The 25779-nt window shown below is 40.9% G+C and overlaps 1 protein-coding gene across 4 annotated transcripts in view; it reads left to right on the top strand.

The window, feature by feature from the left end:
- KIF13B (kinesin family member 13B) overlaps positions 1-25779 on the top strand; it is a 124663-nt gene that overhangs the window by 34686 nt on the left and 64198 nt on the right. For 2 of the 4 annotated variants that reach the window (XM_063153181.1, XM_063153183.1), the window contains exons 3-10: positions 14863-14878; positions 16346-16406; positions 18056-18148; positions 18748-18928; positions 19324-19411; positions 20695-20829; positions 22649-22761; positions 23188-23299. In XM_063153181.1, the coding sequence (XP_063009251.1) occupies positions 14863-14878; positions 16346-16406; positions 18056-18148; positions 18748-18928; positions 19324-19411; positions 20695-20829; positions 22649-22761; positions 23188-23299 (799 nt within the window). The remainder of the gene's footprint in view (positions 1-14862; positions 14879-16345; positions 16407-18055; positions 18149-18747; positions 18929-19323; positions 19412-20694; positions 20830-22648; positions 22762-23187; positions 23300-25779) is intronic. The other 2 variants (XM_063153182.1, XM_063153184.1) reach the window with 1 other exon arrangement.

Below are 25779 nucleotides of genomic sequence, written 5' to 3' on the forward strand. Positions count from 1 at the left end.
GACAATTTAATATTTGGCTTCCAGCTTCTTAAAATGGTCTGATGTCTTTTGGATTTAGAAGAATAAAATATGGGTGATTATAAGAGCAGTTGCTTCAGATTGAGAGTAAGCCAGTCCTGTTCATCTGATAAAATTCCATTATCTGCCTGTTCATCAACATAGACACTCGTAGCTGCTCTGTGTAATTCAGGGTGAGCAGAAGGTATTGTTGAGCACATTTCTAATCCCCAAATTTCATTCAGCATTAGCAAAAATAAAGCACTTCCTGGTGAGTTGTGTGTTGAAAATAATTAAAAGAGCTTCTCAAGATACAAGTAGACATCTGCTTTTATTCTCGTTTTAGGGAACTGCTGTGCTCAGTGCTAAATCATGATAATGTCACATAAAGAACTTTTGCATGTGCTGTCCCATATGAAGCGCAGTCAAGCAGGCTGCAAGTTGCATCTAAAAGCAAAATACTTTTCAGCCAGAAGAGAAGAGCAGCAGGCAGCCTGGGAGTTCAAAGTTAGAATTCAACAGGAAACATCCTTTGGTTCTGTTCAGTGCACATGAAAAGCCTCACATCCCATCCCTGTTTATGAATACCAGCAACTTGCAGTGTAGCCTGCACTTGCGGGCTAAAAATAACTTCTTTGCAATGCAAACTTGGCATCAGGAGCTGACAAGTTTATTTGGTATCACCTTTAGGTGTTTTTTTCTTTTTTTTTCTTTTCAGGGAAATTAATGGCTCCTTTACTGTGTATGTGAGCTATCGCACTATTTAATCACTGACACCACAACATATGAAACTCTTTCCCACATGGCACGTACGAGAATTTGTCTTCCAAATAGATCCTTGGAAAAGGAAAAGAGAAGTTTTAAGTGAAACCAGCTGCCAGCAAGTGTCTGGTGCTGGTGGCTACTGTGGAATGAAAGAACAGTGTGAGGAGGTAAACATTAGTTCAAATTTTGGGTGGAGTTGATTTTTTTTGGTCTTGTTTTTGGTTTTTACACTTATAGAATTTCAACTTTCTGCAGAGTGTTGTGCCCCAAATGAGCCAGGCTCACATGGAACACAGGCTGTATTTCCCTCATAAAGAAATGATACAAAATTTGCTATATTTGTGGTATTGTAGTGATGGTAGATTAAAGGTTGCAAGAGTGCAGAACTCGCTGAGAGGAGCTTGTAGTGAGGTGGGCTCAGTCTCTCCCAGGTAACAAGTGACAGGATGAGAGGAAATGGCCTCAGATTGTGCCAGGAGAGGTTTAGATTAGACATTAAGAAAAATTTCTTTGTGGAAAAGATTTTCAAGCATTGGAACATGCTGCCCAGGACAGTGGTGGAATCACCATCCCTGGAAGTGTTCAAAAAAGTCTGGATGTGGCACCTGGGGACATGGTTTAGTGGTGACCATGGTTGGCAGCTGGATTTGATGCCCTTAGAGGTCTTCTCTGACCTTTATGATTCTGTAATTCCACATTTAGGTGAAGAATTTAGAAGTGCTAACAAGAAATTCCTCAGATTCCTACAAGGAAATGTGATTGATTTTCTTGGTTTTTAGGGGTTTATCTCTCTTTAATTAAATTGCTTTTTGGCCAGAATTAACTGGTGACAGTATTTTTGCAGGGCTATAGCACATGGTCAGTGATGAGAATGGATATATTTTGATATTTTCTTCAATGCCCAAGTATCCATTTTGTATTAATCACTTATGGCAGTGGAAATCAGCAAAGGGGTCCCAATTTTTAAGTGATGGATTGCTCTGTTCACTAGGACTTCCTATAAAACCACTTTATTATGGTGATGTTCACAGAAAAGCCAAACAATTTTTTGTCTTCATCTAGGATGGGCATTGTAGATGTTTTAGTCCAGAAGAAGCTTTGGAGCATTGAATTTACCGCATTAGATCTGTCCTGCAGTTGGAGCAAAGTCATTTTAGATTAGATCTAAGAGGGTTTTTAAAAAGAGGCGGTGAGGCCCTGGCAGAGGGTGCCCAGAGAAGCTGTGGCTGCCCCTGGATCCCTGGAAATGTCCAGGGCCAGGCTGGGTGGGGCTTGGAGCAACTTGGGATGGTGGGAGGTGTCCCTGCAGGGCTGAATGAGATGACCTTTAAAAAGTCCCTTCCAAACCATCCTGAAATTCTGTTCTCAGTAACTACATGAGACTCACAGCCCTGGGGCACCATTTCTTGTTATCCAGCTCTGTGATTCCCTGTTCTGTCTGCAATTCTCCCTATTTTCAGCCCCTTTATATTTTCTAAGTGAGGGGAAGGTACTAAAGAGCCACAGAGCTGCATTTGTGCAGCAGAGAACACTTGACCATACAATGAACTTTTAATTGGCCTGAACTGAATGTAACCCAGCACATGTGTAATGTCCTGAAAAGGACTTTTTAAAAATATCTACAGCCATAAACAGCTTTTGGTCCAGAAATAGTGTTATGGAAAGGTTTAAGTCTCCTTTTGGGGTGCTTGTTTTGTTTGAGGGAGAGGTGTTGAAAGGGATTTCAAACGAGAAGGCATGCTGGGGAGATGAACAGCTCTGGGAATAGGAGCAGCACAGGAAGTGAATCCATGGTGTTGCTTGTGGGAAGCTCTTAGAAGTAATTAGGGATAAGAGTGAGGCAGGAGGAAATCTGGTTGGCAGCTGTGGCACTTCCAGCAGCAGCTCTGACCTTGGCCTGGAGGTGCTTTGAGGCTGCTGGGGGAAGATTTGCTGCCAGAGCTCCTGGGTTTTACCTGAATTCCCTTGGAAAATCTGCTGGCAGCCTGCAGAGTGTAAGTTCTCATCCCATGGCTAAAGGCCCTGCATCCTCCTTCACTTCAGGCACTGCAAAAATGTGTGATAATAGTCAGTGATAGACCAGAGGACTCATGTTTGCAATTTTTAGAAGCCTAATCTAATCCTGGAGCAGCAGGAGCAGCCTCCCAGAGGTCTCCCTGAGGTGGGAATTGCATCCTCCTTCCAACTTTTCTCTGCCCTGCCCTGGGACAACATGAGGGTTGGCAAAAGCCAGTGATTCTCTGGCCAGGATCCAAGCCCAGGAGATTGTTCGGCAGGAAAGTGCACGGTGGGATTTAGTCTGACACAATTTACTTGGCTGAAAGGGATAAGTGATGGTGCACGGTGCGTGTTTCACCTTGTTCAAGATCTGCTGCCAGAGCATGAAATGATAACTTAATCCCTGATTGCTCCTTACAGCCCTGCAGGCCACAGTCTCTGGAAGAATGTTTGTCAGCCAAAAATGATGTGTAGCTTCACCAAGCCCAGTTTCAGTGCCTTTTCCAGCTAACTCATTTCTGAATTAATTTGGGGCCACATGGTTTTGCACTCTTGATGTTGTAGCTCCTGCACTTGGTCCCACCAGTCACACTCCTCTGCTAATGCCTGTTCCTGATTCCTATTTTCCCCATCATGAATAAATCAGCAGAAATAATGAACAAACCCTTCAGCAGTTGCCACATTGGTTTTTGGGGTGCTAGGTGTTGATGCAAGTGTTTAGTGAAAGAATTTTTTGTACACAAGAATAACTCATTGCAACAAGAAGTAAAGAATAAAAGCATATTCAAAATTATCTTCCTCATTCGATTCTTCAGGATTATCTGATTGTCCAAATGAGAGCTTAAAGTTGGAACACAATGGGCATGAAAGAATTGCAATGATTTGAAATAGTTCTGTAGCGTGTTGGCTCAAGACTAGTTCACAAAATATTTCTTACACTTAAAAATTATCACAGCCATTTGCTGAGGTGGGACAGAGAAGAATAGACAAAGCAGATGGATAAGTTCATCATGTAGCCAAAAGATGCATTTGGGAAGTTTAAGGTACAGAGGAATGCTACAGTGAATCAGCAACACCTATTAAGAAAGAAATAAATTAAAATATTGAAAGAAGAAATAATTCAGTAAGAAATAGTGAATCAGCACACTTATTTAGGAAGAAATAATGGGGCTTTTCCCACCAAATAATGAAGGGGTCTCTCTTTCCTTTTCACTCCAAAGATTTTTTTTTTTTTTACAGAACAAATTCTTGATGCAGATCTGTTCACTTTAATGCAATTCTAAGTTTAAGCAAATATTTAATTCTGCCTGGAGCACTCTGACAATTTTTTCAGCAGTCTGGAGCCATTAGCAGGGCAGATACAGGACATGGGAGCTGAGCTGTCATGGTGAAGGCTTGCCTGTAATTTTCATAATATGCTGTATTTTCCCTTTGCTTTTCAGCAAACAGGTCAATTATAGCTTATTTCTCATCCTCATGCTGGGAAGGAAAAACAGCTGATTGCAGTGGTACACTGAGGATGAGGATTGCTTTTCTAGGTCAGCCAGAAGAGAGCTAGGTTCAAAAATGTTACCCTGGAAAACAGTTCTTTCTTGCTTTCTTTGGGACAAAGTTTGTATTTATTTCCTCATGCCAGGTACTCCTGTAATAAGATTTCTGGAGTTAGATGGGATATTGGGAAGAAATTGGAAGAGTAGAATTTTAGAATTGTTTAGGTTGGAGAAGAAATTGGAATAATAGAAATTGGAATAACAGAAATTGGAATGAATAGAAATTGGATAGAAATTGGAATAATAGAAATTGGGTAGAAATGGGAATAATAGAATTTTAGAATTGTTTAGATTGGAAAAGACCTTTAAAATCATGGAGCCCAACCATTAGCCCAGCACTGCCAAGCCCACTATTAAAACATGTCCCTAAGCACCAGATCTCTGCATCTGTTAGATCTCTCCAGGGCTGGTGATAAGGATATTGATTGCTGCCTCCTTCCTTATCTCCATGCCCGTCAGTCAGGTTGTCTTCAATGAGTTGAAGGAATATAGACAGCATTGAAAGCTTTGATCAGGGAGGGTACAGAGTCTGTGCTCCTGGGAAGAACAAAAGACAGCATGACATCATTCTTTTTTGAGACATATAAACACTAATTTTACTCTAGCTGAGTGTTTGAGGCTTCTCATACATGTCAGGTTTTTGTTGAAGTGCTGTTTTTGGGATGCCAGTGCTTTGACAAGCTGCTATTCTCGTTTGCAGCATGGCTCAGATGAGTTGTGCTGTTCTTTCACCTCCCAGGCTCCTTGGATGCTGATGGAGGGTTTGGGTTGAGAGTACCCAGATCTTGTAACAGCCTATAGGTTATCACTGTGATCATGGAATGGGGATGTGCTGAAGTGAGGAATTTCAGGGTTACTGAGTGGTGGAGCCAAGACAAATTTCTTTTTTATGCTAATGACCAAGCCTTCTTGCCTACAGCTCTGATCTTCTCCCTCCTCCCCATCCACCATCCATCAGACCAACATCATTTGTGGTTTCCAGTGTGTTTGTATTTTAAATACTGCTTGAATCCCTCATTTGGAGTTGGATCCAAAACAGGCCATGAATAGACTTCACCACATGAAAATAACTCTGTGCTTATCAGGCATCTGGTTCAGGAGGCACCAGAAATCACTCTGAGGTACAAATTTTGGCACTGTGCATGCATCCTCTTCATCAGCTGAGATCCAGTGGTGCTGAAATTGCATCAAGATTCAGAAAGTGACAGGCTGCTGTACCCAGTGAAATTCCCAATCTCGTAAATGTGCATGCAAAACGGCACCATTTACAAAATGTGGCCACACCAATGTTCCCCTTTGAACTGCTGCCACTCCAAACATTTCCTACTTGCTTAATGCCTGGTGGATGTGGTAAAGAAATAGGAGAACCAATTCCAAAGAAAGGAAGGTGGAAAGTCCTCCTCTCCACTGGAGGACAAGGCAGACCTGTGGAACCAAATAAAGAAAGTGGCGGAAGCAATTTCACTTCTTATTTAGGCCTCAGGGCTGGAAGGTGTTTCCTAAGTTGCATTGGTGATTATCTAACACAAATTGCCCAGACAGTTGAGAGATAAATGACTGAAAGTTCTTTGGGTATGTCAAAAAATGTTGACTGTCAAGTGTTATGAGTACGGAGCTGCCTCATGGTGTTGGTAATTCAGTAGGAGAGTAGATGGGGAATGAGCAAGTACTCAGAGACACCTCTTCTACACATTTGTGTTTGGAGGGAGCTACTGCCTATTTAAAAGACATAGAAAACATTACCAGCATTTTCAGAATGTTCTTGGTGAGGCATTTGTTTCCCTGAGTTGAAGAGTCCTTACAGTAATTTCCTTGGTGTGGAATGATTGATTAATATGAGGATGAAGAGCTTGTGGGCTGCTCTGAAGCCTCCATGGCTGTGGACCCCTTTGTACTCCAGCAAATGTCTTGTTTTTTCTTTTTCTCTTCCTTGTTTGAAGCAGAAGGAGATTTTAGAGAGAAATTCTTCTCTGTGAGGGTGGGGAGGCTCTGGCATAGGTTTCCCAGAGCACTGTGGCTGCCCCTGGATCCATGGAAATGTCCAAGGCCAGGTTGGATGGGGTTGGATCAACCTGGGATAGTGGAAATTGCCTCTGCCCAGGGGCGGTGGTGGCACTGGATGAGCTTTAAGGTCTCATCCAACCCAAATTGTTCTGGGATTCTTCTTTCTTCAGAGAATATCAGGTGCCCCCATTTGTATTTAGGCATTTGTGTAAATATCACAGAGTCCATGGAAAAATCTGCTCTCTTTCCAAGTGATTCTGGTCAGTATATTTGTGTTTTCAAGGAAGACAGAAACTCAAACTGGTGTAAGGTAGAGGCTCTAATGAGTTTATGGATTGGGTGATGCAGCTGGGTGATCTACCAAAGGTGGAAAACCCAGTCTTGGTGGACCTGAGAGAGTTCTAGAAATACACTTTCAAGGATTAAATTCCTTTTAGTTCCAATCTTTTGCTTTCCACAGTGCCCAGGGGATCATTCTGGGATTAATCCTGTGTGCCAGTGACTTGGCTAAAGGTTTTCCTGGATGTGAATGCTGAGTTTGTTGATGCTGTAGAACAAGATTACCATATATTGTATATTTTCCTGTACATGCTGTTCCACCTGCCATCATTTTCCATTTGGGATCTCCTGGAGGAGTTAAAAAGCTGCCACATCCTAAGGAGGCTCTGTCCCTCCCTCACATGGCTACAAAAAGGTAGCTACAGCCCACTTGATTAAAAAATACTGTAATTAACAATGGTAATTGAAAGTTTGGGGACTGGCTGTTCACCAAACATTCTCTAGAGTACAATGGTATCCTGACATCTGAGTATTTACAAACAAAAGGATAAAGTTGTAATCCCCTTGTCATAACACCAGCTTTATGGGATCCATGCACCGCTTGAATGTGGTCAGGACTAAGCAGATTATTGTACCAACAATACAGAAAATTTAGCTCCAAGTACAAAATACCCCAAACCCACAAAGCTGCTGCTCAACCAGAGTTCTTGGTGTTTCTTTTTTTTTTTTTTTTTTTTTTTTTTAATTGTTTTGAGTGAGCTGGCAAAAATTAGTTTTGTCAGTAGAAACTAAGTAACCGCCAACTACGCCTGGAATGCCTTGGAGCACTGGAGGAATTTTCCAAGGAACAGTGATTACCTTTGTTCCTTTTAGCTACACAAGTTTAGGCTTTGAACTGTGTATGCTCTTTCACAGGTTTTTTTTCCTTTTTAATGTATTTGGGGATTTTGTTTTAAAGAGGCTGTTTCTGATTGCAAAAAAATCTTTTACTCAAATAGGGCAGTGTGTTTTTTTCCCAAAGAATTCAGTAGTGCCGTGGAAATAAAAAATGAGGTTCTGTAAGAAAAATATTAATTGCAGGACATCATCAAAAATTGGAGTTTGGTGGGCCTCAGCATTTTGATATCACTTGGCCTAAATGTAAAAATGGGGTTAAAATATCTATAAATTGTTAAACACTCATGAAACCCAGTAACCTTAAAGACTTTACAATCTGAAATATTCTGTGAAAATGGATTTCTAAGTATCATAGGATAAGCCTGAAGTGATCAGACTTGATTTAGTTGACTTTTCCTCTCATTGTATATACCTGGCAGCAGCAAAGTGGATTGCAAGTTATATTTGTCTGATATGCAGGAGAGGAAACAGCTTCTCAAAGAATTCTAATTTTTGTTATCTGCTATCATACTGCTGCCTTTTGGTTTTGTCTGTGTTAGTAAAATAATTAAATCTATTCTCTATATTTTATTTCACCATTGGCTGGTACTTTTTTATTCCGTGAAAGAAATTCTGCAACTGAAATTTAAACAATAAACCTCGGACCATTGCAGTTCTGGCTCTTAAAAATACTTCATTCTGAGTCCTATATTCATACAGGAAAAAAAATCAAAACCAAAACCCACACAAGCTACTAGTTAAAGGATCTGTTTCAGAAAGAACTGGGCTCCCAAACTTCAAACAAATCCAAGATCTTCCTGATACTTTTATATTTTTTTTGTGCTTCCTTTGCATCTGCTGCAAGGCCTTGAGAGTTTTTAGTGCTGGAGCTCTACAGTAATTCCACTTATCAGCTTCTCCAGTCTAGGAAGGTCCTGTAGTACAGTGAAGGATAGGGAAGCTTGGACTTCATAAGCCCAATTTGTTCAGAATAAAACACTGGGTTGTTAAATCCCATCTCCTGTTCAGGAAGGTGTCTAATGCTGAGGCAATGAGAGCACTTCCTTTGAAATTCCACTTCTCACACCCAATATTTGCACTCTGAGATATGGCCAGGGGACATAAAATTATAGAAAATCCTGAGCCAGAAGGGACCCACCAGGATTATTAATCTAATTTGTGGCCCTGCACAAACACCCCAACCATCCCACCCTGTGCATCCCTGAGAGAATTGTCCAAACCCTCCTGCAGCTCTGGCAGCCTTGGAGCTGTTCCCATTCCCTGGGGAGCCTGGCAGTGCCCAAAAACCCTCAAGACTCAAAAATCTTGATTGAAGGATGAGATTTCTTGAGAAACCCTTCAGTCCATGAAATCCACTATGTTCTAACCCACTGCTCTTCAAACAGAGCCTCATTTGCTTAGCAAAGCTCAGTGCTGAGGTGTTGGGAATGGGATATTTGATGTTCCTGGGGTGCTCCTGGCTCTGCTGTGTTTGAGTAGGGAAGCTTATGGCGGGTGAGTGAGAAGGAACAAGGGAAAACACTTTTCCTTCCAGTGGAAAGTATCCAGGGGCACAGGTTTGCAGTGGGAGGATCTGTAAGGTCCCTTCCAACCCAAACCATTCCGTGAATCCATAAAACACTGTACAGGAGTGTCTTAGGTTACAAGGTATGGCTGGGGTGTGTATTCTATTTGCCATCTGGTAGAGGTGGGGCAGTTATCTTCTGTTAACTGGGCAGTTTTCTTTATCTCTTCCACAACCTATCCTCCCTCTGGGAAATATCTTCTGTTAATGGGCCAGTGAGAGTCATTGCATGGCTGATAAAGTTCCCTCATCCCACTGGGAGATGCTCCACCCAGAGGGAGGAGCCAAACATTCCTACCTGGATATAGTCTGAGGTTTGGAACACCACAGGCAGCCTTTTCCCCCTAGTTTCCCAAAAGAACAAGTTTCTTTTCCACTAAATTCCCAGAAAAAGACCAGGTTCATCTACACCAGCACTAGACCTTCAGAAGAAAACTCCACCCTTCTACAGGATCACTGCTCCAACAGAACCACATTTATTGCTCCAAGAAGACTGCAGCCACCATTTAATCAGACCGCTACCAACACCCTGACCAGCAAGGTGTCAGGTTGTATTCTGACTCTCTCAGTGTTGTTTTGTATTACTACATTTCTATTTTAATTTTTTTCCCTAATAAAGAACTGTTATTCCTACTCCCATATCTTTACCTAAGACCCTCCTAATTTCAAAATTATAATAATTCAGAGGGAGGGATTTACATTCTCCATTTGAAGGGAAGCTCCTGCCTTCCTGAACAAGCACCAAACTTTCCAAACTGAGACAAGGAGCCAAAAAAATTGTGCTTCAGGGTTTTTCATGCCAGTGCTATTTTGAGCCCTACTTAAGCAAGGAAAAAAAGCAAGGAAAGGTTTGAGGGGGTGACAGACTCTGCCCAATGCAACTTTAGTTCTTTGATTTCAGGGAGTATTGGTAAATGATGCTGTTCTGCCTGTCAGAACCTAGGATAGTTATTGTACAGCTTCTACCTGCTACAACTTAATAATAAAATCCCAGAATTCCAGAATGACTGCATCCAAAGAATGAATTACTGTTATACATCATGTCAACTTTATTTTTAATAATACGATTTTCTTAGGCCAGTTGGGAACATAAAGATGTTGTCTTACAGAGTGATCTCTGGGGGGACACTGACACCTTTTCACTTGTAAAACCCCAAGGAGTTTTCCCCCATCAGTTTCTTTTTCTAGTTGCATTTTTAGCTGCTTTCTGGAGTTCATGCTGGATAGTTTCTGCAGAAGGGCATAAAATAGCACTAATTACACTGGAATTTGATATGGTTGTTTTTGCAATGGTTATGGAAGATTGGAAGTGGAAAGCAATAATAATTTCTGGAGAGATTTGATGAGAGTTTCCTGATTCATAGTTGGAATTGTTGCCTCTCTTTTTTTTCTTTTTTCTAACCCTCAAATTTGTACTATATTTTTGTTAAAGCTTCTGAAAATGACAAAATGCTATTCCATAAATTCCATAAATCCAGCATAGCCTTGTGCCACTTGGCAGCATCACTCTTATGTACAGTTTGGTTGTTGCAGTTGCTGTTGCCATAGGAAATGTTTTTTTTCAAAAAAATGCAAAGAAGAAAACCCATGCCTGGCATGTCAGCTCCTGTCCTAGAGCTTCCGGAGCTCTTTCCCCTGTTTCCTGCCTTGCCACCTCCCACCTTTCTCCTCCCTTTGCCCCATCTGCCAGTTTCTGGTTGAGACAAGAAGGGAGATGTGCTGTGACTGATTTAGAGCATGTGCTGATTTGCCAGCTGGCTGCTGCCTCTGAGCTGGGGGGTCAGCCAGACAGGAGAGATAAGGGCTGAGCTCTGCTCTCCTCTCCCCAGCCAGGGTTCACCTCTGCTCCTTTGCTGGGGTGTTTTCCCCCTCAATATTTGCACAATCTGAAATGCACCAAGGTTACTAAACCTTCCTTCCCCCCTTTTGAACATGGAAAAACTGGGTGTTACTAAAATGCCACTATTAACTATGGTTGAACGGTTTATTGTGTTTGAATATGTCATTTAATTATTCTGTTAAAAAATGAAGCAGTAGTGGTATTACACATGCACTGATGGTCTCAGCTGGGACCTGCTCTGATTTTATTTATATTTTTACATTGTGCTTGAGATGTGTGGAACCACCAGAATTCTTATAGAAAAGTAAGTGTGTCCTGATCAAGAAGCTGGATCAGGACTTGTTTACACTGTGTAAGAGATAGTTTAAACAGAAATTATTACCCAAGCTCCATGTTTTCATTCACTCTCAAAACAGCAAATATGTTCATGGTATCACCAAATTATTTGAGTTGGAAAAGACCTTAAAGATCATCTTGTTGCAATTCTCTGCAGTAAATAAAATACTGTTAAATGTAGGATGTTGTTTTGGAGTAATCTTCCTCCTTTTTTAATTTTAGAATTAAATTAGATGCGTTAGATTCCCTCTACTTCTGTTTGACATTGAACTGAGAAGAGATAAGAGAAGGGAGTAGGCAAATTCCTGTCAGACTGGATACAAGTGAAAACAAGTAGCTGGAAGCATCTCAGTGACATCCTTCAGTGGCTGAAAGATAAAGTTTTCCCTCCCTGCCTCGGATGCTCCTGCTGTATCTGAGATAGATGGGAATTTTTGGCTGTTGGCCGAGGAGCTGCCTGCACCTCAAATGGCAGCATCTTTGGGGATGGAGAGGGACCTGGGACAAGGGATGGAGGGACAGTACACAGGGAATGGCTTCCCACTGCCAGAGGGCAGGAATAGATGGGAATTTGGGAAGGAATTGTTGGGTGTGAGGGTGGGGAGGCCCTGGCACAGGGTGCCCAGAGAAGCTGTGGCTGCTTCATCCCTGGAAGCTTCTCTGTGCCAGGGCCTCCCCACCCTCATGAGGAACAATTCCTTCCAGATATCTAACCTAAATTTCCCCTCTCCCAGTTTGAACCCCTTCTCCCTTGTCCTGTCACTCCAGTTCCTGATGAGCAGTCCCTCTCCAGCTTCCCTGTCACCCTTCCAACACTGGAAGGTGCTGTGAGGTCTCCACACAACCTTTTCCAGGCTGAGCAGCCCGAAATTTCCCAGCCTGTCTCCTTAGGGGAGGTTCTCCAGTCCTCTTATCAACCTCATGGCCTCCTCCGGACTTGCTCCACCAGTTTTGTGTCCTTCCCATGCTGGGGACACCAGAACTGTGTGCAGCATTCCAGGTGGGGCTTGACAAGAGCAGAGGGGGAAAGTGGCACACAAGGTTCCTGTCATGATTTTTTGTAGGAGATCCTTCCCCGCTGTGTGGGGCTGAACAGCCTGAAAAATCCCCAGCCTGTCTCCTTAGGGAAGGTTCTCCAGTCCTCTTATCAACCTCATGGCCTTCTCTGGACTTGCTCCACCAGTTTTGTGTCCTTCCCATGCTGGGGACACCAGAACTGTGTGCAGCATTCCAGGTGGGTTTGACAAGAGCAGAGGGGGAAAGTCACCTCCCTATTCTTGGCACACAAGGTCCCTGTCATGTTGTGTTGTAGGAGATCCTTCCCTGCTGTGTGGGTGGTGCTGTTCTTGGTATTTACCTTCTCCTCACCTCTGGGATGGACAGGAGCACTTGAGTGTGAACCCCCAGTGTGTCCTTGCAGCCAACCAGGCTGCTGTGGGTGCTCTAATTCCCCATCTATTCAATTCCCAAGGGATTTTGCATCAGGCTGAAAATCTTTTCATGGGTTTCTGGGCCAAGCATGCAGCTGCAGCACTAATGGGCTCATATGTTCACAGCACAGTGATGCAGGCTGCGCCCTTAATGCTTTCCTTGGGGAAACATTTGTCCCATTTATTCTCTCTGTGGTCAGAAGTACATGACACAAACTGCAGCTTTGTGTAGCTGTGCTGTGTCCCAAATGCTGCACTCTGGGTTTTGTGGGGCTTCAGTTCCCTCAAGTTTGGATTAAGCAAGACCCAAGACCTGGGTTTGTGTGTTTGTGCAGCCCTTCAGAAAATGAGATACTTAGCTCAGACTAAAGGTCTTAAGTTAAGCTTGATGATACATAGCCCTGTGTAATCCATAATCTTAAAATTGTATCTGTGATAGAATTTCTTAGATTATATCCTTACAGCTGCTTTAACCCAAATACTCAATAATATGCCCTATATTGAGGGCTGGGCAGATCAGCTGGGTTGTTGCAATATAATCCTGCCTTGGAATTGGGCTGGGGAATGTGAGCAGGGCTGTGTCACATCTCTGAGTGCTAAACTCAGACTCTGAATCCAGGCTTGCTGCTCCCTTTGTTTTACAAGGAGATTTTTGTAGGAATAGTAATTAACCTGTCCTGTAAGCAGAACTCCCCTAAAGGCAATTTCCAGTGAAGTCCTGCAGCAAAGTGCTCCATGAGCATTTCAAAGCACAAAAAGCCATGGAAATGCTCCTTTGTCTCTCTGAGGGGATCCAGAGGGGCTCTCTGGAGTCTCCTGTATCTGGATCAAAGCCCCATTGAAGGAGATTCCCTCAATAAAATCCACCCAGGAGCAACAGCCTAGAGCCCACACCAAGCTGGCTACCTTGGGAGACTTTATTTCAACTAAGCCAGGTGGCAGAGGAAAAGGGGTCATGTTGTCATTGCTGGCTTGGATGACCCTGTGACACGGGGTGACCTTGACTTCAGTAATCACCCTGCTCTCCCAAGTGCCCATTGTTCCTGTTCTGTCAAACAGATACAGCAGATCCAGGCATGAGCAAAAAGGGGTGATGGATTTGTGTAATAAATAGTTGGTTTTGAGAGACAATGCTCAGAAATTTGAGAGAAAATGCTCAGACCTCGACTTCAATAATCATCCTGCTCTCCCAAGTGCCTGTTATTCCTGTTCTGTCCAAGAGATACAGCAGATCCAGGCATAAGCAAAAAGGGGTGATGGATTTGTGTAATAAATAATTGGTTTTGAGAGTCAGTGCTCAGAAATTACTATTTTTAAACTTGCTTCTTCAGCCTTGTGAGCAGCAGGAGCTCTGAGGGTAATCCTGTATATGGCTCCCATGTCTTTCTCCTGCTCTGCTCAAAAGAAATCAGTGTTGCTTGTCACAAGACTTTACTCGTTGCTGATGTCAAGAGTTTCCTAATGCCATTTGGAAGGTCCAGGACAAGGGGAATATCAGTGGTTTGTTGTGTGTTTACTGCTTTTCTCCAGCCTCTGATATGGGGAGGCTGCAGTCATCCACTGGGGCCGTGCTGGTATTTTAAAGGTCACTCCAGTAATTTTGTGCTTGCTTAAAAATAAACAAACAAAAACCCCCAAACTTTTAAATTCTGCACATAACAGAGTAGAAGAATTGCTGTTCTCTGCTCATTCTTTTGAGGAAGCAAATGTTTGCTCTGCTGTCCCAGCAACCAGAGAGAGCTGGGTTGGGCAAGCCCAGGGGCTGGGCTCTGAAATTTCCTCTTGAATAACACTCCTGAAGGTCTTGTTCAAGTGGTTTGGGAAATTTTTATGTTACTTGGGTACTTTGTTTTTAAGAGGTAGGGACACCCAGAGAGAGGGGCAGGTGTCACAAGAAAAACCCGTGAGAGTATGAGAAAGACATGCAGCATGAGGAAAATCAGTGGCTTTGAATTTTAAATCAACTCTGAGCAGCATTTGAAATCATGCCCCTGAAAGGGTTTCTAAAATGACTTAGGGTCTGTAAGCAAGGAGAGATCTGAGGAGAGAAATGAAGTTTTAATGTAGCATTCCATTTATTAATGATAGCACAATTAAGCTGAAATCACTTCAACTAACAATCCTTGTTTTTCTTTTGTCTTTTTTTTTTCTTCCCCTGACCTTGTACCAAATCCTTTCCACTCCTGATGCATTGGGGAACAGCAGAACTCACCCAAAGGTAAGGGCTTTTTATCAGTGTGTGGGAGTTGTCCTATCACTTGCTCACTCTTGGGTTATCCAAATATTAAAAGCATTTTGCAGAGCTCTGTTGCTGCTCAGCTGCTGAGTAAGAAACTCGAAGCATCTCCTTGCTGCAGAAATGCTCTGTGCAGCCCGTGCCAAGAAATGAGTCAGAGGAATAAATGAGAACGTCCACACTCAGCACTGCAGGCTCTGAATGGAGGATATTTGTTCTTTGTGGGCTTTTTAAAAAGCATTTTCTGGTATTTGTGATAAAGCAAACTCATTTTGTTTTTATGGTCCCGTGACTTCGTGCTTGTTCTGAAGACTCTGCCCTGGCAGATCAGGGTTCAGCTCCATGGATGTGCTCATACAGCCAGTGGTGTTTTATTAAATGTTCTGAAGGCTTGGGATGCTTCAATAATATGTTTAGCTGTAAAATGAATTCAAAGTAAAAAAAAAAAAAAGGCACCATAATTTTTCATACACAAGCTGTTGTTTCCTCAGTTAGAGGATATAAAATAACTACTTTATCTCTTGATGCTGGTACTGGGGGGGGAAACAATGTATTTTTGAAGATAAATTATTTAAATTTCAAGGATTTTGCTATGTTAAGCATTTTCATAAATGTTGGTAGTCAGAAGGACATCCAAAGGGGAATGAGCAGCTTCCATTAAGCTTAGAGGGGAAATCCACAGCCTGAGAGCCCCACATTGCACTTCCCTTTTCCTACATCCTGCAGAATAAATTTTGTGAATGTAGGTCAGACATTACCCTAATTAATATTTCTCCTTGCAGATACATACCCGGGGAGCTGTTTTTGCAAACATCTGTCCCAAAATACACATTGTATTATTTCAGGTCATCTTTCAGGACGAAAGGTGCCTGTGGACCTTTCGATGGATTTATGGCAAAATTGAAAATTTTCTATTAAAAATATTATAGTGTTGCTCTTTTCATGATAAAACTGATTTGCTTTCTATTATTCTTTGCAAATATTAGACTTTGAGGACTGCTTTGGTTTGTCGTGGAATGTAAATAAATACATACTCCTCTTGTATGGAAAGAGCTTGCTACCCTAAGGCTTGTTTTTAATTTATGCAGACAAGAGGCACGGGGACATGGGAGGCAGAAAGAGCTAGAGGACATCTGTCAGTTTGGAAAAGAGAAACTCTGGTGAAAAATGCATTGCAAGGATAGGTTTGGAGGGAGAAATTGAGAGGTCCTTGACATCCACTGGGTTGGCACATGGAGAGTGGGGAGTAGGGTTGGCACAGAAAGGAGCAAATAGAAACAAGGAACAAATAAAAAGCATGCAGGAAAATGAAGTGTTTGTTTGGGCTTCAAACTCCTGGTAAATAAGGAATTCAGTGGGAATGTGTGTTGAGTTCAGAATGTCAGAATGTGAATAACGTGTTGGATTTGGCTGTAGCTGTTCTGAGGTGTCCTGGTTGTTTCCCTGCAGGTGTTTGCCTATGATCACTGCTTTTGGTCCATGGATGAATCTGTAAAAGAAAAATATGCAGGTAATAATATTTACTGTGGCTTGGCTGTCTCCAGGTGGGAATGATCTGATTAAAATACAGTCCTTGCTGCAGGGCACAGGCCATATGGCACAAAGTGCTGCCCTTTCTATGACTGGCTGCTGTCAAAAAAGGGAAAATCAATCATTCCAGTTCCTTTTCTCTAAAGATGACAACAGCAATGGGCAGTGCCACCCCTTTGCAGTGCAGAGAGTGGAGAAACCCAGCACAATGATGCTTTACTCCTGTTTACAGCTTTATTTAAAATACTGCTCAAACTCCATCATTTTAAATGCATCAAACCCAATTTTTATTTTCAGGAGCACTGTTATGTGTAATTTCATGTTTTTCAGTGCTGATGGAAGTTTGGCATCATAGTAAAACCTAATAAAGGAATCTTAATAAAAGGCTAATTTCATTTAACTTTATGTGAATTCAGATGCTTTAGTGAGAGTGTGTAATGTATTCATTAAAAGTTTTCATAAACGTTTCCTATGTATTATTAGAATGTATTTTGGCATATAGTTATGGTAAAATATGAACTGCATTTGGACTTATCACTCCTACAATTTATTCCTTTCATAGTTGTTATCCTTTAAAATTTGGGATCAATTGAACTTAATATTTATTTCATAAAAATCATAAGAAAAAACAAAGACACATACACTTCCTAATTTTAATTTCTTTAACAAATTAATAATAGCTAATCAAGGCTCTAAGAAAAATGTGACACTTTCAGCCATACAAATTACATAGGAATATTACATATTTTGTTTCTCAAACTAAAGGTGGTGCCTATATAACTGATATTTTGGTCTGTTATGCAGTGGAAGTGTTACCCCAGCTGAGCCTGGCACAGCTCTTGGTGCTTTTGATGGAGAATTTAGCATGGATTTGCCTGTAAAGATAAGAACTTAAAGAGGGAAAGGAAGAGCTTAAAGGAACATTATTTGCGAGAACTTTCCAGTCCATAAAGTTCTGTCATGCCTTGTTCAGACTTGAGTTTTTTGGGTTATAAAATTAATTCTGAAAATAGATTTTGTTCAAGAAGTTACTACCCAGATATTTTAAGCCTTCTTTCCTCTGCTTGGAAAATTATCCAAAAAGCTCAAATTTCAATTACAAAAGAAATGTTACACCTTACTTTTTGCCAGTGCAAAGTACCCTGTGAATATCCATATCTTCCACATACTTGTGATTCCTTCTCTGCAAAAATCTCCTTGTGGTATTATCCAATATCTTACACAGTAAAATTTTCCAGTGCTCTGTTGATTCCCTTGGATTAAAATCAACTGAGTGTCATTAAAATGTACAGAGTATATTTTGAGGAGGTGTCATTCCCCAGCAGATTAAATTCTACAGTTGGTCACGGATTCTCTGCTGATAAAACTTCTGAGTGTGAACCTTTATAGGATATTTGCTTTAATCACATCCAGGTATATCCATGGTAATCCCAGCCCCTAATTTTGACAACAACATAAATCTGGAGCACATCATCTGCTTCTTTCCAGGGAGCAAACACTGGATGTGATTTAGGCAGCAACAGCAGGAAAACCCTCACAGCTTCCATCTAATCCAAAAGAACAATCCAAATCAAGGGACAAAAAGCTCTTGCTGTGTTACAGTGTTGGCTTGTGTGTTTTATTTTCTAGGTCAAGATGTTGTTTTCAAGTGCCTTGGAGAGAATATTCTTCAGAATGCCTTTGAAGGCTACAACGCTTGTATCTTTGCCTATGGGCAAACAGGTGAGTCCCAGAGTCAGGGAGAAATGTTACCTCCAAAGGTGTTGTGTTCTGGTTCTTTCCACGGCTCTTGTGACATTGTTGGAGGAGAAATACCTTCTGATGTAAGATAAGAAATGTTTTCCTCTTTTTTAACATCAGATATGAGGTGGGCAGGACGAGAAGTAAGGTTTTGTTGCTGCTGGCTACCCTTATTTCTCACACTTCACATGATAATCTTTGGCGTGACCATGGTCGTCCTTGAGCTCAGAGCATTGCTCAGATTTTCTGCCTCTGTGCTTAAAATAATCTTCAATTGTCATTTTAATTTAGTATTTATAGAGTAATATGAAGTTTTTCTCATTAGTGACTTGTCATCTGCAGTAAGGCTGTATCTATCTAAAAGTTCTCCAGTACTCTGAACCAAATTTCTTGTTTACCTTTTCCATTTAATTAAAATACTCTTTAGCTCAGTGGTGTTTGTGTTACTTTAAGGCAGAAAATGGAGCAAATACCTTCTACTAACATGCAGATTTTAAAAAAATTTCTTTTATTTCTTATCAATATTCTGCACAGCAGAAACCTTTGTTGCATGTTCTCTAATCACAGCTTCCCTCACACAGGTTCTGGAAAATCCTACACCATGATGGGTACTGCTGATCAGCCTGGATTAATCCCTAGACTTTGCAGTGGACTCTTTGAAAGAGCACAGAAAGAAGAAAATGAAGAGCAGAGTTTCAAAGTGGAAGTATCCTACATGGAGATTTACAATGAGAAAGTCAGAGATCTCCTTGACCCCAAAGGGTGAGGAATTTGTGTGTGAATGGCACTGTAGAACTTGTCCTACACTCTTCCTTTACATAACCAGTTTGCCTTAATGGATCCCATCTAAAACATTTGCCTAGGATGGCTTTTGCTGCTTCCTGATCTCAGCATCTCCTCATTATAAATCAAAATAAAGTAGCAAGACTAAAAGCCTGGAGTAAATGTACCTTTTGTGAAGTGACAGCACTGTCTGTGTCAGCTTTTTGTGTGTTATAAAGCTTTTTTTGTGTTTGCATTCTGGCCCTTGCTCTGTGCTTCAGTGGGTATTTGTGAGACCATCCTGTTTGAGATGTGTCAGTGAGAAATGGACTTTGTGTAAATGTTGTCTTAAGTCAGTCATGTGCTTATAAATCCCTTTTTTTTCCCCCAACCAGAAGCCGTCAGTCATTAAAGGTTAGAGAACACAGTGTTTATGGCCCTTACGTAGATGGCCTATCCAAACTAGCTGTTGCTAGCTACAAGGTAAGGATCAACTTTATGAAAGGCTTATCTTCACATCCTAAACACCAGGTGCTGTCCCTTAAGCTGGACAGAACTACTAAAATGCTCCTTATCAGTAATCTTAGAGCAAGAGAGCTGCAGATTGTTGTGATGTGATCCCTGGGGAGAGCAGGGCTGAGAGCAGAAACTCCCTTCATCTTGTGCTGCTCAGTAATTCTGGAAGTAATTCAGCTGCTGAATGGAACAGATTTCCTCTCAGCATTAAGATGAGTGCAGACTGTCATGAGAAAGTGTTCTGTGATTAATTACAGGCCCAGGATTAAGCAGAGACAGGCTCTCAGTGCCCCACTGTGTCACTTTTTGCCTGCCATGCTCTACTCTGTAATTTCCCTTCCCAGTAGCACACGCTGGAATTATGAACTAATGATTGTTTACCCAGCAAATACTTGAGAGCATCACATGAAACTGGCTTGCAGGACAGTAAATGTTTATGTGTACATTCACAAAATGCCCTGTTTTTTGAGGAGCTTTAACTGGTGAAAATGAATAAATATGGGACGGAATCTGTCAGCTTAAGCAAAACATGAAAACAGTGCAATTGCAGTTTCTCCAGGTGTTCATCCAGCTCTCCGTGGTGGTTTCTGCTCAGACAGGACACATTTCATGCTTTGCCTTTCCATGTTGCCCAGCAGCTTTTTGTAATCCAGAATTTGGAGTCAGTGGTCTGTGGTGGTCCTTTGTTTGACTGTTTATTTGAGTTGTTTTAGCATCACCCAGCTAGAGATGCAGAAATAGAGGTTTAGCCCAAGACCCCGAGGTTTTAACTATTTTACACAATTGCTGTGAAACCCCAAAGGAGGGGAGCTGCACCTTTCTCAAGCATCACAACAGATGAAAGAACATAATAAACTCTTAAAATTTGGAGGAATGTAATGTTCTGTTCAGCATGGTTCTGTTTTATAAACCTCTGAGCCTTTTGTCAGTATTCCAGATTCTCAGACCATGACAACCTGACACTAAAATGTGACAGGGTTCAAACACAAATTGCTGTTCCTCACTTCTTCCTCTGCTTTTGAGTGTTGCTGTGTGCAGCCAGGTGCATTATTTTTGTTGATAATTTAATATCTAGGTTGAGGAGTGGGTGAAGTCATGACACTGGAGTTTTTTTCATCGCGTATTTCTAATTAAACAAATGGGAGGCTTAGCAAGAAAATGCTGTATTTGACCAAGATGGGGTGATTTTTGGAGGTAATTGAAAAGGATGTCAATGCAGATATACTCATGGCTGTGAAAATTGTATTTAGGACATCGAGTCCTTGATGTCTGAGGGCAACAAATCTCGGACAGTGGCTGCCACCAACATGAACGAGGAGAGCAGTCGGTCCCACGCAGTCTTCAAGATCATCCTCACCCACACCCTCTATGATGTGCAGTCAGGGGTAAGAAAATCCAGCTGCAAGCTCCAAATGTCAGCCTGGAATGTGTCTCTTGCTTTAATGTATTTCACAGGAAAAGAAACACCTCTTTGGAAGCAGCAGTTTGTAGTACAGGCTAAACATAAAATAGGTGAAAAATAGAAATACACCTGAGTGTACATTTGGTGATCCAAATGGATCTCCTAATGTGCACTTGTGGTTATTTAATGCAGATTGAATAATCTCATGGTTATTTAATGCAAATTGATATAAATTACCAGCTTGCTAAAGTAATGCAAATTTGTTTAAATTATCAACTTCCTAAATTGAAAAAAATACTAATTCTCAATATTTTACATTCTATGCCACGAATGCTTTTATGTGTAAATATTCAATATTGAAAAAGCATTTAAAGCTGCAAATATTTTAATTTTATGTTGCCTTATACATAAATATGCCTTGGAGAGGTGCATGAAATGCATTATGTCAATATTATTTAATCCCTCACAGAAAATGATGATAAACTGGAATTGAAAGAAGTATCTTTAAACTTCATTGATAAATTCTGTGCTTGGATAATTCTTTAATGTTTTCAAAGCCTTGGAGAAATTTTGTGTCTACAGAGCAATTCTGAGCCTAAATATTGGAAAGCATAATGAGAATTTGGGCTTTCTTTCATCCTGTTTTCTCAATTTCCACCAGTCTTATTATCCACACAATTTTCCTCATTCTTTATTTGGATTTTTTTCCCCATTGCACTTCAAATCAGCATCATACTGTGGTGTTTTTTTTTTATTTTTCCATATTTTGTCATTCCATATTTTGTCATTCCATTTTATTTTTCCATATTTTGTCATTCCAGTTTTGCTATGGCTCTTTGTACAGCTTTTCATACCTGGTTTTAGTGTGGTCCTGCTCTGCCTGGATGCAGAGTGGTTGTCACTGTCCATGTTCTCTGCACCTTCCAGTGACCCCTGTGTGAACTTCTGCTACAGATTTCCCTGTTCTCCCATCTGCTGCTCCTTTCAGTCCTGGAAATGGCACATTCCATGATCACATCGTGTTTTGATAGGTTTAGGGTGTAATTTTTGAGAGCTTATTGATTTTAATTATTCCATTTATTTATGTGGATGCAGCACTTTGTATTTGGGATCCTGGGGTGCTGAAGGTGCAGATGCTGCAGAAGAACATGATGTGAGCAAGCTGTTCCCAAAGACAGTTGGCTTTTCAATTTCAGATTGATTTAGGGAGTTCATGGAGTGTTTCAGAATGTCATTTTGGGTCAAATGAGGTGAAAGGATTTGTAACAAAATGTTCGTTACAGGTTAAAATACTCACGTAGCTGGGATTGTGTTCCAGGAGGCTGATGAGGATAAAGGAGACTTTGCAATTGTGATAGTTTATGTAAATTATAACATGCTTCTTGTCAGGCTCATTACTGGTCACTGAAAACCAGAAGAAACTCTGGTATAAAATCTGAGGATTTTAGGAGACTGTTTTCAAGACTGGATTGTGAACCTCATGTCTCTGCTTGTGACTCCCTTGGCATAAGTCTGAATTTTTCATGGTTCAGCACTTCATTAGTGTGCTGTCCTCTGGAGATTTCTGAGATATTTGAAAATATCAGAATACCTGGTTTCACAATATCCATGACTTCCCTGTTGTTTCTGAGACAGCAAGTAGTGACTTAGCACAGGGCACTGTTCAAATCCGGCCATTCTCAAAGGGGGTGGAACAAGAGTTTACACCAAAAATGAAGTTTGATTGCAGTTGTAAAATACATCAAACAGTGTAACTTGATTTAAGTGACCTAACAGGGGCTGTTCTCTGGTTCCTTCCCCAGACATCAGGTGAGAAGGTGGGCAAGCTCAGCCTGGTGGACTTGGCAGGTAGTGAAAGGGCAACTAAAACTGGTGCTGCAGGAGACAGGCTAAAAGAAGGAAGCAACATTAACAAGTAAGACTTTGAAATTGTTTGTTTTCCTTTTTGCATCACCATTTCCTGCTAAATACAGCCTACTTGTAAAACAGTCTGAAGCTCCTGTAGTCAATTTTCTCCTTTTCTTCTCTGTACGAAGCTCCTGTAGTCAATTTTTCTCCTTCTCTCTATTTCTCCTGACATGCAGTACTCTTAGATATGGGAATAAGATTTCCATCTTTTAAAAGAATATTTGTGTTCCTGCAACTGCCATGAATTTCATTGTGAAGACCTGAAAACATACTGAAAAAAATAAGAGTGGAGTTTTGTGAAGAAAGAATGATCAAAATTAAATGAGGAATATTTTCCTCAGAGCATGTTTTCAGAGAGGAAGTCACTGTCTAAATATGCATTTGACTTATGAATATTTACCCTTGTTAATGACTATTTGTGTTCTCTGGGCAGATCCCTCACAACTCTGGGGCTGGTTATTTCTGCCCTGGCAGATCAGGCTGCTGGCAAGAACAAGAACAAATTTGTTCCATATCGTGATTCTGTGCTCACTTGGTTACTTAAAGTAAGTAAGGATTTTTTTTAAATCTTTTTTAAAGTTAAATAAAAGAGAGGAAAAGGGAGAAGAGTGTTATTGAATGAAATCAAAATTGTGTGCTTTTTGCCTCATTTTCTGGGTTTGATGTTAACCATAATTGTCTTTGGAAAATGAGCTGGATGTAAGCCATTAGTATCTCTGCAGACTAAATATGTGTCTTCTGCTGACCTGCAATGGCCTAAGGATTAAGGAACTTCAAAAATAAAATTAAAAGCAGTGTATATTTTATGGGTCAGTGTAAGTACAGCTTCACGCACAACCTTGGGGCTAATTTAATTTGGGTTAGTTCTGCATACAGCTGATTTTACATCCTGGTATGCTTAGCTCTGAAGATGTTGATTAAGACAATTACCTTTTTCTAATTGTCTAATTTAATTGTTAAGATATTTTACTTTTGTCAGCAGAGTATAATTGCAGAGCATTATCCCAGTTACAGTCTGAGGAACAGGTCAGGAGACTTCTGAGATGCTGTTCATGTGAAATGAGCAGTTAAATCATTTTCTGAACTGTGCAGGGCTCTTATTTGGTGGGGTTTTTTTGGGGGAAAAAGGAGTGTTTCATGATGGCGCTTGGATGAACCTGTGTACAGTCTAAATGAAGAAACCCAGATTGTTAAATATGAGATCTGTATAAGTCAAATTTCTTTTTTTTCCCTTGTGCTCTGTTTAGTTATTATCCAGGAGCAATTGAGATACTTATTGGTAGAAAGAAATAATTTGAGAAGAAACTGATTTGTGGCATCACCAGCCTTTCTTTGTCCTCTTACTTTTTGTGGGTGCTCTGGCTATGCTTTGTTGTCTTAGCTTCCCCACCCTTTCTTAGTAGTGTTTTTAAGTGGTGTTTAAATTTCATATCCCTGGGATTTAACTGCACATGTGGAAAGAAAAAGACAAAGTGACTTGCAGGTTGTACTGAATTGTGGAGATCAAAAAAAACCAACACATTTTTCCTTGCAGAGATTTGAAAACAAAGTTGAATTTAATGCTTAAATAAAACAAAATCCCTGCTCCTGTAACCTCTTGACACACAAACCTTCATTTTTCTCAGTGCTGCCTTTTGATGGACCTTTTAGCATGGCTTGTGAAGTTATTTATCCCTAACAGATCTGGACATCAAATAACCACGTAAAAATCTTAATGGCACAACACAAACAGTGTCTGAATAAAACAAGTTCTCACAGCACAGTGTTCTTGCACTGAGGCTTTTTCAGTGTTTAAATACTTTTTTGCCTCTCTATACTTACACTGAGTTTTTACTCTCATTTAGGAGAAACATTTTTTTTTTTTGGCTCTCTGCAATTTGCCAACAAAGCCACTGCACAGCTTCACTTTGCCCTGGTGTGCTCTGGGTTCCTGATGTGGCTGCAGCAGGGTGGAAACCTCCCTGATGAATTTCCAGCCTTGTTGGAATTAGTTCTGCTGCTCCATTTCTAAACAAATCCAGGGAGCAGACTGCAATTCCTGTTCAGCACCTGTCTGAGGCATTGTGGCCACGGTGCCGCCGGCCGGACGTGGCGCAGGAACGGGAGCCCACTTTTGTTCTGCCTCCTTTCAGGCAAACCCTCTTTGTGTCCAACATCAAGGCTTGGGGGCTTTTGGGGTTCTTTAACAAACAAGCTCTCATTGAAGCTTTGTTTTGAAAGGGGGGACATTTAAATTTTTTTTTCTTTTTTTTAATTAGAGATCAAAGGAGGGGTTTATTCGTTTAAAGGGGCCTGTTTGGAGAAGCCATGAGATGGTGGGCTGTTGAATTGCTGTCAAGAGATGAGAGTCTAGCCTCCATGTTTCAGAAGGCTGATTTATTATTTTATGATGTATATTATATTAAAAGAAAATTATATATTAAAACTATACTAAAAGAATAGAAGAAAATATTTCATCAGAAAGCTAGCAAGGAATAGAAAGGAATGATAATAAAGTCTTGTGACTGACCAGAGAGTCTGAGACAGCTGGACTGTGATTGGCCATTAGTTAAAAACAACCACATGAGACCAATCAAAGATGCACCTGTTGCATTCCACAGCAGCAGATAATCATTGTTTACATTTCATTTCTGAGGCCTCTCAGCTTCTCAGGAGAAAAATCCTGGCAAAGGGATTTTTCATAAAATATCTCTATGACAGTGGGCTGAGCTTCCTGCCTGGCTTTCAACTTGTAATTATGATACCAAATCAGACTCCATGTGTTCTAACTGCAGGAATATCTCTCATACAGTGTCTCTCCACAAGTCTGAGAAATCAGTTCGGGAGACCTCAAGATCTGACACTTGTTGCTTAATTTTGTTGAGGATTTCAGACAAAAGTGCCAGGTGAAAAATATCATTGCTTGAGCAGTGGCATCAGGTTATATGCAGGGAGCAAAATAGCTTTGTCAGTTCTGGAACTTATGGTTTTAATCAAGTTGTATTGGCACAAACATCTTGTTTTCCTGTGTTAATCAGAAGCCTGA

This window comes from Melospiza melodia, chromosome 3, assembly GCF_035770615.1.
Source record: "Melospiza melodia melodia isolate bMelMel2 chromosome 3, bMelMel2.pri, whole genome shotgun sequence".
NCBI lineage: Eukaryota > Metazoa > Chordata > Aves > Passeriformes > Passerellidae > Melospiza > Melospiza melodia.